Source organism: Delphinus delphis, chromosome 16, assembly GCF_949987515.2.
Source record: "Delphinus delphis chromosome 16, mDelDel1.2, whole genome shotgun sequence".
Classification (NCBI taxonomy): Eukaryota; Metazoa; Chordata; class Mammalia; order Artiodactyla; family Delphinidae; genus Delphinus; species Delphinus delphis.
Window position 1 is genome coordinate 33541277 of NC_082698.1, and position 20005 is coordinate 33561281.

Here is a 20005-nt window from a genome sequence, read left to right on the forward strand (position 1 = left end):
CTGATGGCCGGGGTTAAGAATCTCGACATCCCCACCCCTCCGAGGTCTCTGATCTACCACTTCCAGAATCCTTCAAAAGATGATAGTGTCACTGCTTCTCAAAGCTTCACAGAGACTCCCTAATCCCACGAGGAGCAGATATCCCCCGGCGCCTTTCGGGACTCGAAGACCAAATTCACTGTCCCCTCCCGCTTCGTATCCTTCCCACCCCATCAGTCTACATGATTGCTTCTTGGGGCTTTTTGTGGGACCCGAAATGCCCCAGGACTCGGGCGTCCCAGTCCCTACAGCGCAACCCGAGGGGTGCGGGGTGTGTGTGTGTGCAGGGTGCTTGTTTTCCTGCGAACAGTAAAGCGAACTCCTCAAGACCATCACCGCTGAGGAGCCACAGTGGTCTGCTCCAAGCAGTACAAAGGAGGCGTCTCTCCGAATCTGGGGACGCCTCATCCCAAGCCGGGAGACGTCCCTGGTGACCTGGAGAGCTGGGTAAGGCACTGGAGGGTCACTACATTCCAGTCCTCAAAGAGAACTAGCAGCTCACGGCTCCTCTGGTAACTTCCAGATAGTATTGTCCCTGGAATTACCATATTTTCCATGTAATATTTTTTAAAACGTTAAATACTTTAGGATAAGAGACGGTCAAGGGAATAAGTGCTTATTTTCTTTGTTTTGGTGACACTCCCATTCCAATAACTAGGGAATAATAGCCCTTCTGAAGAAAGCAGTTGTTTTAAGTCAGGAAGCTCTAAATAGATGCAGTATCATTGAATTTCCAACAACTTGCTCAACCTTTTTAATATTTAATCACAAAATCAAGAAATGTACATATAATTCTTTGCACTTATTTTACAGAGTCAAATAAAAGTTTCTTACAGGCATAAATCCTGAAAATGCAAAAGGATTATTCAGCATAAATACAATGAAGAGAAAGTAAGGATCAGATTGTTATTACCATCTGGACCACAGTACTTTACACGGTAAAATGTACATTCATTTTAGGTTTTCCAGAGTTCATTTGGTTTGGCTTGTTTCCACAGTGAGGACACGGTACTGAGGTCTGCTCTTTGAAGAAAGTAACCTGACCCCTGTGGTAACTTCTGTGTGTAGGAACACATCTCTCCTAGCACAAGCGGCACCTGAAGTGGTTAGCCCCACTTAGTTTCTGTCCTTCTAACTTGAACCAAACCAAACCAAACCAAACCAAATAAATGGGGCCAGCTACAAACACTATAGTTAGAAATATTAACCCTGCTGAACAGAAACACCTTGCATCTTTAGAAAATCAAATTCCTTTTCTTCATATTCAGATTAAATTAAACCACCCAAGTAGAACAAATAATTCAAATTCTTATTGGGTTAAATTAAGTTTGACTTCAGGGACCTTTAAAGATTTATAGTTCCTCCCTCGAAATCAGCAGAATTAGAAATTTTAGTCTATTTAAATAATATTGAGGTGAAAATTAAAGCTAAAAGTCAGAAAATGACAGTGAAAGATCAGACATAATTTCATTCCCAAACCAGATACTGGAAAACAAACAAACAAAAAACAAAACAGAAAAATCATTCAAGTCTAAGTAGAAAAAACACCAATACATAGAGGCATAAGTTCTTCTCATGTATTTACACAATCAGTTTCATAGACAATTTTTGACCTGATTTATATATTAGTTTTGCCTTTTTTCCCTAGAAGTGAAAAAAAATTAATGCCAGGTTTTCCATATATAAAATATTATTCAGCTATTTAAAAATCCATACAAATGATATTTATAATTCTTTCTTGTTTAAGCTCTCTCATCAGTGTCTTTTCTCTACTGTATTTTTGAATTCTGCAAACAACTTTCTGTATCATGACCTGTGCCTGTTAGAGATCAATGTTGAGACACCAGGGATTTGGTGTCACTGAGTGCAAGCAATGTGAAGTTTATGTGTGCTGGGACATACCATTCACCAAACTTCTCAGCTGTTTCACAACTGTCTCTATCAACTTCTGTTTGTCTCGATCATTCTTCCTGAATTGAGCAAATATATTGTTCTTTTTGCTAGTATCCTTCATCCTAGGAATATACGTGAATGAAGAAGATTAGAAAAGGAAATTAAAAGCTATACTGTCACAAGTGAAGTATCTTGGCATGCTCTGGATTATCTCACACTAATCCTATGCTTGAAAAATATACTTCAAAGAAAATAGGTACTACTAATAGAATTACAGAGAAAGCAACCACACAAAATATTAGTATGTAAATCTAAAGCAAGTTTCCTTACGTGATACTATTTTCTAACATCATTCCATAAAGTATGCTAAAATACATACCCTCTATGGACTCTGCAAATCACACTCATAGCAAGACAAGGTGAAAGGAAAAATAATATTAGAAAATTTAAAGCAGTAATTTGTTTGCCTCAGTGGTGTTTCATGGCATTGTAAAACAAGCTTACATTTATTTAAAACAGTTCCTTATGTCCTCTCAAATCAAATACACCACAGATATTTTGAAATGTGGGGAAATAATATACACTTTTAATTCAAAAATTGAAAATTTTAATAGTGATGCTTAAAATGAAATATGGTAGAGTGAAAAGAAAACCTGCCACATAAAAGAAGGAAAAGTAACACCTACACTTGTTTTACTTTTAATTGGACGAGACGCACCAGTAAGTGTTCTGTTACTTCTGTTTTTAAAATATCATTTTTTTGAAACGCACACCTCTCTACCTGTAAAGAATCCAAGCCCATCATGGTAGGATCTAGACAGCACTGGTGGCAAACATTCCAATCCCTAACTACGTTTTACAAAATACTTTCTTTCCTGTGTTACAGTATTAAAAAAAAAAAAAAGTTCCAATTCTCACTTATCTGCAGTAAACATATTTCTAAAGCCAATTAGGTCAGATATTGAGGATACAATAGGAAAAATGTTTTGTCTGTATCAACATAAACAAATCTCATATAAAAGTATACAACACTGAAGGCGAGAAAGAAAGAGGCTTATGTTTTGATCATTAAAATGAACTGAACTTTTAAGTTCCATACAGACATTTCTCTTTTGATAAAAATTTCTAGTTCTTCAATTATCACTGAATCACAAAATGCTAAAATGGTATGCAAAAACATCTGCGGAATATACTCACTTCTCCAAAAGAGTAAGGGCTGTGTTTGGATTCACCCGAAGGTACTTAGAAGCTGGCTGACCGTAATCAGCTAGGTAAGTAGACCAATCCCAAACCATAAACAGGTCAAGGAGCTGAGGAAGATGGGGAGAAATGTTAAAGCAACTTTTGACTATTTATCCACAGCTAATACATAAAAGATATGCTACTCCTGATCCATTTTAATATGACCTGCTTCTCAGATGCAACAGAATAAGGAATCTCATTTTTAAAACTTCATTAACTATATTTTATAACCAACATAGTGTATAATATCTTTTCACTTTTCAAATTACTAAAATTGTCAGGCCTTGCCTTTCTAATAAAATACTTAATTGCATTTTCAAATAATTGTAAAATAATGAAAACAGTTATATAATTATATTAACACGTACTGAGGTATAGAGATTTAATCTTTACACATTATTCAGTTCATACTCAAATTTAGTTAATGAGGGTTGCTGTTACTAACTGAAGAATTTTAAAGAACTTAAATTGAACCTTTTTTTCTAAAAAGAGGTTAAGTATGTTTACCTTTCAAAGAAGTCGTTTGCACCTAGACTTTTCCCAAAGTAATTTAAACCGAAAAGCTCAGATAATCTCAATGAAGTGCATTAAACAACCTCTTCTGGATTCTCCCTGGTGATAGATCCTCAGTAGTGTTATGAAATGAGGCCTTCAGGACTCAGCCTGTTAACTCTAGGCAATCATTTTGTATAAACAAACAACAACAAAAAGGAAACCTTCTTGTTTTCCGTAGTGTTTTAAAATTGACTATTTGCTTTATAATCTCCAGTTAGAATTGTTGTCAAATATGGAAGTAATCTTTTAAAAGCAATGCAGTGCCTAAACCAAAGCACCAAACTCCTTATCCAACTTTAAAACCCTAATCCCCTTTAAGCCATTTAAAACCAACTTCCTATCCCCATTTGAATTGTTTCAGAAAGATAAATGTTTTACTTACTACCTTCCTTCGGTTTTTATGTTACTTTTTCTTTTTGTTTTAGCTCACTTTATAAGTAAGGGGTGTATTGGTTTTGCTTTCAAATGAAGCAAGTATTTGTATTTACTCATAGGATATGTGAGCCAACCTACTGGCTCTGAGAGGGATAAAATTTCTGGGGTGGTTAAAACCTACAGAAAGTTAGAAGAAAGTTACAAGAAACTAGCTCTTCCTTAGGAAGATAATGGACTTGTTTGACTCTTCCCATCCAATATACAGCTACTAATAGAAACTTTCTTGTACAAAGCAGAAAATTCTATAATGAAAATATTTACTACTAATATTAAAAGCCACACTATTTTCTTTCGGGCAACATTCTAGGCCATACCAGCCATACCAAAAGTTAAAACACTGGTACAGAAACTACACTGAGACAATGTTAAAAAAACACAGTCTTAAAAAGAAAAGGGAACATATTTCAAGTTCTGTGTAATTTTTGACTCTTGCTTAGCAACAAGTACATTTTCCCCTTCTTTCACAAGGAGGAAAAGTTACTTTCTACACTCTGCAGTGAAAATGTAAATTAGTATAACTTCTCTGGAATGTGAATTTGCAGTATGTATTTAAGAACCTTATAAAAATGGCCATTCCCTTTGATTCAGTAATCCTACTTCTAGGAATCTAACTTCAGTAGACAATAATAAAGGTAGATAAAAACTTATGAACAAATATATTAATCTCAAAAATGTTACTTGTGTTATCAAAAATTGAAGAAAAAAAACCCACTGAAAACAGCTTAAATCTCAGTATTAAGACAATGGTTAAGTAGTGAGGTATATCTATCTATAAAGACAAGTATCATGTGGTTATTCAAATTGATGCTTACATAGAATTTTAAATAGCTTGGGAAGTTTATGATAAATATTACTACTAAAATTACATAAAAACCGATCAAAAGAGAGTGGAAAAAAATTTGAGAAAATGTTAAGAAGAGTTGTAATTTGTGTGGTGGGATTATGGGTAACTGTTATTATCTTCTTTATTTTCATAATATTCTACAATGGGCATGTATTAACTTTAGAGTTAGAAATAAGGTTTACATACATACATATATTTTTTTTCCAATAAATTTCAATAATGAATTCTCCTCATTCAAAATAAAAGCCTCAGTTTGAAGGAGTCCTCTTCCAGGTATACGTATGTCAGCTCAAGTGTGTGTGGGCATGCGCACAGTCAGCAACCACTTAATAATGTACTGGCTGCAAATTCCCTTTCTTTCCGAAGGCAACAGCAACATGACCTTTGGGACCTGGAAGAAGAAGCCTTAAAATAAGGGCTGATCTACCCCCAGGTGGGAAAGGAGGAGCCCATTTAATGAATTTAAAACCTACACCAACTCCAGCTGTGAGTATAGAAATGGTTCTTTTACAGCACAAAAACAGACTTTCCTAGATAAAGAAATATTATGCTTACTTTTTTCATGTATGGTCAGACACTCATATGCAAATTTCTTATTGCTAGAAATTACAGGAACCACAAAATTTAACCTAACTGCCCATCTGTAGACAAGTCTAATCCACATGCTTTCAAATTTACACCAATACTTTACAGCAATACATACAGTGCATAGTTAACGTGTAGATATCAATGGAAATCTGCATAAATTTGCACACTAATGGTTAAGGAATGCATTGCCAAGGTGGATAAAAGGGCTAAGGATCTAGATAACATTCACTTATTCATTCAACAAATATTGACTGCCCACCTACAACCTGCGAACTACTGTGCTAGGCACCAGAGATACAGTATTGAATGAGACAAAGTCCCTGTCCTCAAAGAGTTTACACTGTAAGCGGGGAAAGTGGGGAGGCAGAGTTCATAAGGAAACAAGTAATATTTTATGTTAACATGAAGAATTTATAAAGAAAAAACTATTCACACACAATCTTAGTAACTTAAACTAGAGTAACATATGAGGAAGCTACTGTCAATTTAATATTGAGTAAGATAGAAACTGATTTACATAGGAGCTGACACTGCTTGCTCTGTATTCTCAGGCCATGAATCCAGTGGATATAGACTTGAGCACCATTTCAGTGTCTATGCCCCAAAGGATACATGGATGTGGGTGGAGAGGAATGATAAGGCCTAGCAAGCATGCTGATCTCATACTCTGATTTCTCATTTCCACGTGTGTGACAGGGCCCTGTGGGGCTCCCAGGCGCAAGAGTCTTTTTTTGTCCCCCAATTCTTGTAGGCAAGACTCCAGCCTCCAAGACCTTCTCTGAGTTCCAAAGGGCGGATGTGAACAGTTGCTAATCAAGGGAGGAGCAGCCAAGAAACCACCTGATTAAAGGGAGCAGAGACTCTCCTGAGATTAGGAGACCACCTGAGACAGAGGAAAGGAGGGCAGGCTCTGCACATACCTTAATCTTGTCAGAGACCCCACCCTTGAGCCACTGTTATAAAACCCCTCATCAAATTCTCTGGGGTTGGGACACATAGTTTTTTGAGGCAGGAGCCTGCTGTGTCCCCCTCTTTGCCTGGCAAAGCAATAAAGCTATCCTTTTCTACTTCACCCAAAACTCTGTCTCTGAGATTTGACACCAGTGCAGAGAAGCGGAGCTTTCGGCATCATAAGGATTTTTCAAATGCATAATACCACATTTAATAAGTAAATAGAAACAAACTTCACGGAGCTGTGCAGGCAAACTCATAAAGTATGTCCAGCAGAGCGTAACCTCTCAGTAGATATTCAAGCAATATCACTCTCTGACTGATGATGCCAGACCACTATTCCAAGTTACTTAGGAGCTTTTTTCTTAGGCTTCATGAGTACAAAATATAAGCACCCTACAGACAATTTCGGTTTATGAAGACAGCTCTAGAAAAAGGCCAAAGTTGGCCAGCAGGCAAACTAGGGCAAGTGAATGTAGTCAACTGACTTCCACCTTTCCCAGGCTTTCCCTGGGGCTTGATAAAGAGGATAGATACCCTTATGATAAGGCATTGGGTCTAATGTTAATTGAGGTAAATGATCTTCTTAGAGAAAGAAGCACTAATATTTCTGAATGGTCTACCAGTGTCCCTCCATCCATAACAATTATAAGATCCTTTAAAGTACAGTTATACTGACATGAAAGATGTAACACAAGACTAGGACATTATTCCTGGGTCCTACCTAACACTATGCCAGGCCAGATTTACGGACTGAGTCCATTTCTATAGGCTGCTACCTATGCCTATTTTGACCAAGAAGCATGATCCCAGGTCTCTGGGATTGTTTAAAAAGAACGAGACTGCTCTGGAGCCAGAGTGTGACGGGAAGGGATGCGGAAACTGGAGTGGCACCAGGTACAATCACTGACACTCCTCTTCACTCCACACAGTCATTGCCTTGGGGACTGCCTCTCACATTCGGGGAGGTTTCACAGGATGTACTATGTCCTTAATATTAAAATCTAAATTATGGAAAACCTTACTTCTCTATCTCAAGTTGTACTTTCTTCAGATGGCAGTAAACAAATAATACATTTGTTATTAATCATACAAAATCTCCCTCAGTCTTGGAAATAAACTGTAAGACATGGTCTCAACAGGTGAATTTATTAGTTAACACATATACCTGAAATCCAAAGATGTAGACCAAACATGAACAAAAATAAAATCCCCCCTAGATTATCCAAAAGCAATTTTACAATTACTTATTAAAGGATAAAGTCAGCCATATTAAAATGAAAATTGGTACTAAGTTCTAAAAATGCGTTTGTTCCAATAGTCAAGTAAAGTAATTCCACCTTAAATCCTTTAGGGAAGTAAGCAAAGTATGGATCATATAAAAATGAATAGCAAAATAATGTGCCCCAGTTCTATTTCATCATGACTTATAAGATTACCTAAAATTAGCAAACTAACTTTTTTTTGCACCAAGGATTCAAAAACACCCTTCATAACTAATCTGATAACATAAGGTGGGATTTATGCCAACTTTTTAAAGTGTGTTGTATGTTTCACTTCCTCAGCCACCCCTGTGTGTCCAGCAAACAAAAAGATTCAGCTTAAGGAAAGAAATGGTTGCATGGGTGGTCCATTTATATCCTCAAAATAGTTGCATCACGGAAGAATCACTGAATTAGTCTGTGTCAAGGCATTTAGCTTGCTGACAGCTTCTCATCCTAAGTCGCACTCCAAATCTACACCCAAGAAACTTGGGGTCTCAGACCTGTTGAGATCACTTTGCACAAATGACACAATGAATCTAGGCCAACTTTAAACCATTCTATGAAACTCTTGAAGTGATTTTCTGCTTTTGTAAAAGTGAACCCAGAGTGCCAGGTCATTTTTTCCTTGAATCTGGTTTAGCTTTCTTTGTTTTGGGTCTTTTGGGTTTTGCTTTTGAAGCACCTCAGGGGCAGTGACCCAAGGCAGAAGATAAATAAAGTTAAGCCAACCTCAAGAGAAAAGCAATTGGGGATACCAGGTTTGCTTTTGTAAATGTGAACAGTGACCTGGGGGCTCAGGGTCAACCTTAGTCCCCCAAATTCCCCTTTCCAAACACTAAATCCACCTGGGGGACCTCAAAGTTGCTTTGCAGATTCCAAAAGTAAACCAGGAGATCATTTTTCCTTTGCTTCCAAAAAACAAAGCCAAAGCAAGGGTTCCTAAAGTGCTTCAGAGATTTAAACAACAAAAATCCTAAACCGGAATGTAGCTTTAAGGAAGAAATATGAGTAATTAGGCACTGGGGATTCAAGAAAAATGGGTCTTATTAAATTGGCCACAATGGGGGGAAATACAAGTCTTTTTTCTAAATAGATGTTGAAATCAAATGATGAGCTCTATATGCTTTTTTTTAAAAATAAATGTACTTATTTATTTTTAGCTGCGTTGGGTCTTTGTTGCTGTGCGTGGGCTTTCTCTAGTTGCAGTGAGCGGGGGTCTTCGTTGCAGTGCACGGGCTTCTCACTGCGGTGGCTTCTCTCGTTGTGGAGCATGGGCTCTAGGCGTGCGGGCTTCAGTAGTTGTGGCTCATGTTCTCTAGAGCACAGGCTCAGCAGTTGTGGCACACAGGCTTAGTTGCTCCGCGGCATGTGGGATCTTCCCGGACCAGGGCTTGACCCTGTGTCCCCTGCATTGGCAGGCGGATTCTTAACCATTGCGCCACCAGGGAAGTCCCTCCATCTACTCTTTTTTTTTTTTAATTTATTTTTTTTTAATTTTATTTATTTTTGGTTGCATTGGGTCTTTGTTGCTCTGCCTGGGCTTTCTCTAGTTGCGGCGAGCAGGGGCTGCTCTTCATTGCGGTGCGTGGGCTTCTCCTTTCAGTGGCTTCTCTTGTTGCAGGCCACAGGCTCTAGGCGCGGGGGCTTCAGTAGATGTGGCACGTGGACTCAGTAGTTGTGGCTCGCGGGCTCTAGAGTGCAGGTTCAGTAGTTGTGGCGCACGGGCTTAGATGCCCCGTGGCATGTGGGATCTTCTCGAACCAGGGCTCGAACCCGTGTCCCCTGCATTGGCATGCGGATTCTCAACCACTGCGCCACCAGGGAAGCCCCCCTCCATCTACTTTTTAAAGCACTTGGCTTTACCCTTCTCCAGCTATTTGAAAACATATATGGAAAATTCCACATGCAGCATGGAAGAGAATTTTCAGCAGCAGTTAGAAAAACTTTTGTTTTTTGGGCAAAAACTTTTGTAAAGAAGCAGTATTGTGCTTCCACCCACCTCACTTTTTGCCCTCAGGTGTTAATTGCCCTCATGCTGACTTTTGGCTCTCTGGTACACCTGACCCCTAACCGGTGCCTGCCCTCTTTAAACGTCCCATCTGCCTAACCTGCTCTCAGCCAGCCTTTCCACTCCTACCTATGTGAGGATCAGAAGCAAGCTCTGAGCACATTGTGGCTTAAAGGCATTCATCTCTTCAAGTCACTTAATTCAAGTGAACTGCACACAGCAGAAGTAGAATGTTCTTAAAGTATTTTTGATGGTAAGCCATGTAATAGTCCTAAATAACTACTAGGTAGGTTTGGAATTTTGGGGGAAAAAAAGAGGCAAAAAGAATTTATATCATCAGATTTATACACATCTATATTTGCTTTACCTTGAATTTCTTGGTCACTACCATGGCTAAAAGACCATGCAGATACATATACGTGTACAATTTTATGTGGAAATTTATTCTTTATTAAAAAAAATTTTTTTAAGGAAAGAGTTATTTATTTATTTACTTTTGGCTGCGTTGGGTCTTCGTTACTGCGTGCAGGCTTTTTCTAGTTGCAGCGAGTGGGGACTACTCTTCGTTGTGGTGCGTGAGCTTCTCATTGCAGTAGCTTCTCTTGTTGTGATGCACAGGCTATAGGCACGCTGGCTTCAGTAGTTGTGGCTTGTGGGCTCTAGAGCGCAGCCTCAGTAGTTGTGGCGCACAGGCTTAGTTGCTCCGCAGCACGTGGGATCTTCCCAGACCAGGGCTCGAACCCGTGTCCCCTGCGTTGGCAGGCGGATTCTTAACCACTAAGCCACTAGGGAAGTTCCTCTTTATTAAAATTAATTTTATCAAGTAATACATGGTTAATAATCAAATGGGGCATGTCATGAAAACCAACAGTCCATTAGCCTACCCTTTCCATTCTCAGAAGCAATCATGTTAACTCCTGTTTTAATACTGGTGATTACCTCGATATCTCTAAATATACTTATTTTTCTAGTTTTTATTTATCATCTTGTAGTTATCATATATGAGGATTTACCTTACTTATACTACCTTCCTGTTTTTGGTAGTTATAACAATTTTTCTCTATTTTTGCTTTTATAATTTAATATAATTAAACTATTTTTTGTTATATCACCTTAAAAAATTTTTTTAAGTTTTGAGATCTATTTCACATACCATTCAATTTATCCATTTAAAGTATACAAATCAATGGTCTTGAGTACATTCACAGAATTCTGCAACTATCTCAATCAATTTGAGAACATTTTTATCCCCCAGAAGAATACCCATACTCATTAGCAGTCACTTTCCAAACTGGAGTCATATAACGTGGTTTTTTGTGTCTGGCTTCTTTCATTTAACATAACGTTTTCAGGGTTCATCCATGTTGTAGCAGGCATCAGGACTTCGTTCCTCTTTACTGCCGAAGAACATTTCATTACGTGGATACACCATTCCATTACGTGGATACACCATTCCATTACATGGATACACCATTCCATTACGTGGATACACCATTCCATTACATGGATACACCACATTTGTTTATCCATTGATCAGTTAGTGGACATTCGGGTTATTCCCATTTGGCGGCTATTATGAGTCACAACTGCTATGAACAAGTTTTGTGTGGACACGTGTTTTTATTTCTCTCGGGTATATATCTAGGAGTAGAATTTGTTACAGAAACTTTTAAGAGGATCTTTTGACTCTCCATTTAGTAATGTAAGAATATTAGCACCTTATATAGTTGAATTTTAAATAATTCTTCTGGCAATTGGGGTTTAAAATATTTATATTATGTATTTAAACCCAAATAACAAAAGATGTGTAACTAAAGTTTTCTAAAATTTATTTATGAATGCAAAATATATTAATAAATTATTATCAATAATTTGGGGGGAGTGCCCTGGCGGTCCAGTGGTTAAGACTCCACGCTCCCACTGCAGGGGGTGCGGGTTCTCTATCACTGATTGGGGAACTAAGATCCCGCGTGCCATGCGGCTCAGCGCCCCCCGACCCCAACCAGAGCCACCAAAGAAAGAATTATTTCATCTTCTATTTCTAAAACATGAAAAACCTTGTAACTATCCAAACAGAAGAGAACACTTCAGGTATTTTGCTCAAGTAGATTTACCTCAAATAGCTGAGTGTGATTTTGGTTTTTATGATACCTTTACATGTATATGTGGCTTGCTTTTCTTCAGTCATGAGTAACTAATTCAGCTGCCTCATACTCTAAGGCGAGTCACACACTGAGTGCTAGCACTTACCTAATTACCAAAACTAGAAACCTGGATTCAGGTTGCTTTGACTCTTCTCTCTCACAACTCCTGCATCTTACTTATTGCCAAATTGTGTCAATTTAACTTCCTAAATATTTTTTTCCTAAATATTTCTTGAATTCACTTGCTACGTACCTTCCACCACCACTACTACTACTACTGTCCTAGATTAGATATCATACTCTCTCCCATGGGGCCTTTGGTCTTGCCTATCCCCTCTGCTTCTCCTTCTAATACGCCAGGATCCATCAACCTCCACACTGCTGCCAGAGAGATGCAGCTCAAATACAAATCTTATCATACCATTCACTTGCTTAAAAGTTTCAGTGGCTTCCCAGCTCCTACAAGATAAAGTTCAAGCTCCTTAACATGACATGCAAAGTGACTTTTTGGCTTCCTCTCCTGCCTTGGAATTTAAGCTCCTAAACTAGGAACTGCTCATAGTTCTCTTACAGACCGTGATGATGCCCCAGGACATTGTCATTTTCTTCTCTGAGTCTCCTTCCCCTCCCTTCTTCACTCAGGTAACTCTTTACTTATTCCATAAAATTTAAATCTGGATTCACTTCTCTCAGGAAGTCTCCCCAGACCACTATGTGTTAGCTGTTCCTCTTTCGTGTGTCCTCAGAGCTCCCTCCATAAATCTCTATCATAGTATTTTTCACAGTATGCTGATATCACAGTTATTCTGTCTATCCACTAAAGAATCAAATATCAATAATTCCTTTTGTAGTCTGGACAGTTCATGGCTGTCTCAGCGCTATCTCTTTCTAATACGCCAATAGTTGAAGTGCCTTTTCTTCTTCCTAATAATGTACTTTGTAAGTGCCTCAAAGCTGATGACTTGTTTTACTTACTCTCTGTATCTTCACATTTGGCCCAGTACCTGGTATATAGTAGGAACCACGTAAATGTATGTTGAGATGAACTGCAAACGTTACCTTTTGACACAAAGGTATGTATGTTGAGATGAACTGCAAATGTTACCTTTTATGTCTACACAGAGCCCACATCATATATATTAATAAGATGGCTATGTTATCATTTACTTTACATGTCAACTATTTACAATCAAGACAACTCTGAATTTTTAGTAATGTCTTATAATTATTCTGAAGGCCAGACTAGTCTCTTTGACTGATTTAATTTATGTTATAGAATGTACTAAAATATTTCATAACCAAAGCTCTGCTCCTGAGATTACCTTTTGCAAACCAGTGATGCCACCGTCAAGCATGTTAAATAAACATTCCCAGGTCATACATTTAATTTTCTGTCCAATTCATTATATCATCTGCCACACTTATATAACAGGTAGTTATATAATGACTTCACCAATGAAGCTCAGACTTCTAATACTAAAGAAATCAAACCTTGAAATTCATGATGTGAGGTGTTCACTAGACTTTCAGTTCTCTCTGATGAGTCACTTTGCTTCACTGAAGCTCTGAAGAAATAAGGTCTGCTTATATGAATTGACTTTGGAAGAAATCAAACAACAAAGAAAACAATATGGATTAGCCAATGAAGAAAAATTGTATGCCAATGAGTCTTTACTCCAGGATATAGTAGTTGTTCAAATGAGGGAAGCTAGACTGGGCTGGGGTTTCTTCAAGTTCTCCTTTAGACTGCAGTTGTTAAGAAAAAGAGGGAGGGACTAACCATTTTTTAAAATGTGTAAGAGTCTAAGTGGATATTCTTCCCCCCTCCTCCCCATGGTTGTGTTTTAAAATAATGCAAATGACAACCTGGAGACGCTAATAGCTGGATTAATTTAGTCTTCAAAAAATAAGTCACATATGTTTTACTCTAAAATTTTAGCAAGTAATATATATTATTTATAATTTGTCATTAGTTATAAACACTGACTTTTGGCTTTTGAAAAAAAAAAGCTAAACTAAAACTAAAACTAAATACTTCAGGCCCCAAGACATATTATCATTCTATTCTTTAGCATGGAACTCAGACCAGTTGAGACAAATGAAACATACCATGACCATTAAATCCCAATTGCCTCAGAAGGAAAAGGGAGATTGTCACTGTCTGCTAAGGTATTACCATAGAAACTAAGGCAGACACCCCAGTTCTAGGCCTTGCAAGAAATTTTTAGTGAAGTGGGGAACTGAATTTCAGATACATATGTCATTTGTTCAGCTTTCTAGAGATAAGGTCTCAGTTTTATGTCCTAGAATATAAATACAGACTCTTTACTATTTTGCCTTAGATTCCCAAAGAATGCAGAGTTAGCTAGTCTACCATACTTAGCATGATGGACATAAAGAAAATAAGGATCTTTATGGTCTATATTAAAGACAAAGAATACTACAATATCTTGGTGAGTATTTGCATTTAACGGGGCTTGCATCCTCACTCGTTTTTTTCTTTCAAATCTTATAATAGATTTTATAATTTTTACTCAAATAACTTAAAAAGATATGTCTTTTTTGCTTTTCTAAATCTAAAAGGCACTTACTTCTCTTATGTTAATTTATTAACCCCTAATTATCCAGACCTGATTGTATGTAATTACCTTTTGTCAGGTATAATAATTTGCTCAATAAACATGTCGGAACACTTGCTGCTTTGTCTGTTTTAACAGATAAATTTGGTTTTTCCATAGCTCTGAGGCATAATTAAATATGAAAAAAGGGGGCAGTTATCAAACTACACAAAAGCTGATTCATGAAGGAAGTGCATATTGGGTTGGCCAAAAAGTTCGTTACGGAAAACCGGAACGAACTTTTTGGCCAGCCCAATACGTAGGAGGAGCCATGGCTTACTTTGGGACCTGATGCTTGCCTGAGTGCTTAGTTAGTTACAGGTAATTTCTGGGACAGGGTAACAGTAACAACACTGTGATGTGAACTTCAAAAGGGCAACAGGCAAACTTTAAGATGCACCTTAGTTAAGAAGCAGCTGTTGGTAAATAGCTATTGGCAACCATCCCTCTTTCACTACAGGTTATAGCAGTAAAATACAAAAAGAGAAACTAAATAAAAACAACAGGAGAAGGACTTATTTTCTTGGGAAGATAAATGCAGCCAGTGGAATTAAATGGCTTGTGATCTAAGTCCTACAATGCTTGCAGTGATGTGAATCTACACTATGGGAGTGCAAAATGAAATTGCCACCTGACCTCTGGATAGCCTAAACAGGAAATTAGGACATTTCTAAGCAAAATAGGCTGTGTCATCCTGTTAAAATAATTGTTTCCTTTGACACTCTGTCAGAAAAAATTCAAGACATAGAGTCTCTTCATTGTAATACATAAAACGGGTGCCTGGTCCACTGCCCTCAACATAGCTGAGGAGGTAAAGTCTGCTGATAATTAGGAAGACAAAGAAGGGGAAAGAGGGATAACAAACAGGTAAGAAAGTTGGAAGCAGTCTTTAAGTATTTACAAAGAAGTTGAAAATAAATCAATATTTTTTAAAAGGAATTTAATTCTTAAGAAGAATCTGGGTTAATTAAGAGATATTCAATGATTGGTGTTTTAGGATGTTAGAAATAGGTACCATTTGGTTGGGAAAAATCAAGTTCCTCCAATGTCTCACATGATCAGTACTCTACAGATATGACTTGTTTATCTGATTATATTTCACTTGGATAAGAAGTGCTGTTTCAGGACTTCCCTGGCAGTCCAGTGGTTAAGGACTGGAATACACCAGAACAGATAAGTAAGTAGTTGGGTTTAAGAAATATTTAGGAGGGGGCTTCCCTGGTGGCGCAGTGGTTGAGAATCTGCCTGCTAATGCAGGGGACACAGGTTCGAGCCCGTGTCTGGGAAGGTCTGGGAAGATCCCACATGCCGCAGAGCAACTGGGCCCGTGAGCCACAACTACGGAGCCTGCGCATCTGGAGCCTATGCTCCACAAAAGAGGCTGCAATAGTGAGAGGCCTGCGCACCGTGATGAAGAGTGGCCCCCGCTTGCCACAACTAGAGAAAGCCCTCGCACAGAAACGAAGACCCAACACAGCAAAAATAAATAAATTAATAAACTCCTACCCCCAACAACAACAACAAAAAATAGAAATATTTAGGAGGAAAAATCCCTAGGACATGATGAATGACTAGGTGTGGGACACAGCAGAGTGGTGCCATCAACCAGAACAGAGAACATGGAAAGAAGATCTGATTCGAGATTGAGGGAAGATGATGAGTTGACAGCTTTGGCCACACAGGATACAAGACACACATCCCATTGGAAATGTCTACCAAACAACTAGATATGTATCTAAGGCATACAGCATTTGTGCCAGAGATCCGATGAGAACGGATGAGTTCACCCCGGTAAAGTGGATAGAGAACAGTGTCCTAAGAACAGAAACCTCAGGGACACCAACATTTAGGCAGTAGGAAAAGAAAGCCACAAAAGAGACAGACAAAGAACATTAAGAGAGGACAGCCTTTGAAGAAGAGAGAATTTGAGAGAGGATGTGATCAACATTATCAAACGCAGTAGGAAGAACCAGTAAGTTAAGGGCTGAAAACGTCTACTGGCCTTCCCTGGTGACTTAAGTGAATACTATTTTAGTTAGCAGTGCAGCAAAGCGGGTTGGGTTGAGGAATGAACTGAGAAATGAGGAAGTACGGACATAATCCCTTCTAAATCATTCTCTTCAGGAAACTGGGTGCAAAGGAGAGAAAAAAGAGATTGGAAATAGCTAGAATGAGACTAGAGAAGATACTCTCGAACTTCCCTGGCAGTCCAGTGGTTAAGACTCCACGCTCTCAATGCAGGGGGCACAGGTTCGATCGCTGGTCACGGATCTGGGGAACTAAGATCCTGACTGCAGCACAGTGCGGCCAAAAAAAAAAAAAAAAAGAAGAAAATACTCTATTCTCTCTTTCCTTCTCTCAGATAGGAAAGATCTGAACATGTTTTTAGGCTAAGGTAGTTAGGAAAAGGATAAAGCAGAGGAAAGGTAGAGGAGTAATGAAACAAAGTCCCATAAAAAAGATGGCATCAAGGGCACAGGAAGATGAGAGAGCCTTGAATAAAATGGCTACCTATCATCTGAGTCTGAAGGAGGGAAAGTGAGGATGAGCGTGAATACAGATAAACTGATTGTAAAAGCAACAGCGAGAGACTGACGGTATAGAGAGGCATGAAGGAGGCTGAAAGGGGCTGGAGCTTTCACTCAAGAGTGGAAAAACATGGCTCTATAAATAGAAATGGGGAACGAGGAGAACAATCTCTCATTCACACAGTACAACCCGTGGAAGAATGCATGGCTACCACTAGAGAGGGCTATGGGCTTAGCAGTACTCTCAGAATTCTACAACAAGGAGGCAGAGAAAACATTCTGCCCCACGGTAAAAGCTGTAGGGCCATTTACATTGGAATGAAGGTGTAAGAGGGCGAGAAGTGAACAGGTACAGAGTAAACAGAACAATGAGGGAATGAGACAGGAAAAAGGTTGGGAGGTGGGAAGGAATGGAGAAAGTAAGTGGAAAGAGAAGGGAGAAAGTGCTTAACTTTATTGAGCAATCAAATATTTAATCATCTAGAAGGAGGGATGCATGGTTGGGAAGTATCAGAAATGACAATGTCTGACCAAGGCTCAGAAAGAAATGGTGAAAGCTGCCATGAAGTTTTCAAAAGAGCAGAGAGGCCTCTGTTTGAACGTGGGCTATCTCAAGACATCTGGAGCAGCAGCAAGGGTCCTGATTAAGGGGAGAGCTTCTAGGAGCTCTGGTTAGATTTTCTGAAATCCCTTCTAATTCTCAAGTATTAGGACTTCATGACCATGAAAACCACTGAGTCACAGACCGAAGGTAATTGGAAGATGATCTGACATTTAAGAAAACACAAGAGCCAAAGATAAAGAACTATAAATTGTAACACACTTTAGGGACTAAACTGTCACTTAACATTAAGTACTAAGCACTGTAATGTATACCTAAGAAGGAAGTTCTGGCAAAAATACTATAATGATTAATTCTCAAGCCAAATAATCCCTTCAGCAATCTCAGCCTTTCAATATATATTAGCAAAAATTTTCATCATGACTATATTATCCACTTGGCTCTTAAGAAGTCACTATTGACCTAAAGTACACTAATCTAAATTTATTTTAATACATGGTTTTATAAACACATAAGAGCAGAATGCATCCCTTCCAAGTGCTAGCTGAATGTTGGCAGTGTTGAGTTCCCCGAGCCATCTAAATTTGAGGATGGGTGGCTCTATAGACAACTGAGAACTTCCTAAAGTTTGGAATATGTACATATACCTAATTTCGGGGTTATGTCTGTTCTCACTTTCCAACCAAATTATGAGTCCTTCAAGGGCATGGTAATCTGTCTTACTTCTCCTTTAGGATACTCAATAAAAGTTTGTTGAACTGAACTAAATTACATTTCATAGAACACTTTGAGATGCAAAAGTTTAAGGACTGTGTCTTTTCTGTGACAAAACACAGCCATAAAGGAAAAGCAGAGAAATTAACGCACATGTAAAAGCTTCTAATTTAAACTACTAGAAAAGCTTTGCACAAATATAGCCTGACTCTGGGACATTTTCACACATAGATTACCGAGTGGATCCTGACAGTCTTTACACAAAGTTCACAAATCACCTAACTGTTAATTTTTCTTTATCTCTATTTCAGACCATTAATCATATTTGTGTATAACTTTTCACTTGAACATCTCATTCCAGTGAAGTGGAGGCTTTTCTATACTTTATAAAAGGAGAAACCAAGTTTCAGAGAGATTGTCTTGTTCAAATTTATATGTGAAGTAGGATTAAAAACTAACTTCCTCAATTTATAAATTAAGTGCTTAAACAACTTATTTAGGATGGCTTAATTTACACAGGATTTCTTTTTATTTGTATGTATAACCCATCTGCTTTCAAAAAGAATGCTTGGTAAGGTTTTTTAGAACACTGCTGTAAGATTTCACATTAGATATACCAAATATAGTATGGGCAATCCAGGTAATTTTGTCGTATGTAGCAAAAAAATCGTAACAGTGAATATGGTGTTTCTGGTTATAATATTCATTAGTATGTGAAACAAACTACACTATTGCTATCTTTCTGACAAAGCGTTTAAATATTTAAACTTCTCATAAATTATCCTCACAACTCAAAGAAATCTATAATTAAAAAGAGAAACATTTCTGGCTTCCCTGGTGGCACAGTGATTAAGAACCCGCCTGCCAATGCAGGGGACACGCATTTGAGCCCTGGTCAGGAAAGATCCCACGTGCCGCAGAGCAACTAAGCCCATGCTCCACAACTACTGAGCCTGCACTCTAGAGCCCATGAGCCACAACTACTGAGTCTGCGAGCCACAACTACTGAAGCCTGCGTGCCTAGAGCCCGTGCTCCACAACAAGAGAAGCCACCGTGATGAGAAGCCTACGCACTGCAACAAAGGGTAGCCCCCGCTCGCCGCAATTAGAGAAAGCCCACACGCAGTAATGAAGACCCAACACAGCCAAAAATAAATAAATAAATAAATAAATTTATATTAAAAAAGGAGAAACATTTCTATTTAATAAAAGAAAAAATATTAGAGAAAAATATTATTTCTTATAAATGAATAATTGGAATTTTGGCAAAAATGTGAATTAATTTTGAGAGGAAGGATAAAGTTCCCTTTTGGAAAGTGTCAAATACTGATTTTATATCTAATAATTAATGGATGTATAATATTTATTAAAAGCCAGAATATCACTATTCTTTATTGCTGGCAGACTATTCTAAAAATTTTAACGTATCCCTATTAGTGAAAAAAATAGCAAGAATATCAATGATTAAAAACAGTTAGATTTGAGACTACCTCTATGTACATTATGCACTGGCTTATAATTCCCAGTCTATGGAGACAAAGACTCACTCCTTTTGTAACACATTGAAAATTTACCTCAAAATTAATCATACTATAATACTTATAGATAAGGAATATTCC

General features: G+C 38.1%; 1 protein-coding gene across 6 annotated transcripts in view; it reads right to left on the bottom strand.

Annotated features, from left to right (window-relative positions):
- Positions 1 to 777: 777 nt before the first annotated feature.
- The window catches only part of EXOC6 (exocyst complex component 6), a 318511-nt gene continuing 299283 nt past the window's right edge, over positions 778 to 20005 (bottom strand). For all 6 annotated transcript variants that reach the window (XM_060034465.1, XM_060034466.1, XM_060034468.1 and 3 more), the window contains exons 21-22: positions 3130 to 3242; positions 778 to 2054 (exon numbers count right to left, since the gene is read on the bottom strand). In XM_060034465.1, the coding sequence (XP_059890448.1) occupies positions 1922 to 2054; positions 3130 to 3242 (246 nt within the window). In that variant the 3' untranslated portion in view covers positions 778 to 1921. The remainder of the gene's footprint in view (positions 2055 to 3129; positions 3243 to 20005) is intronic.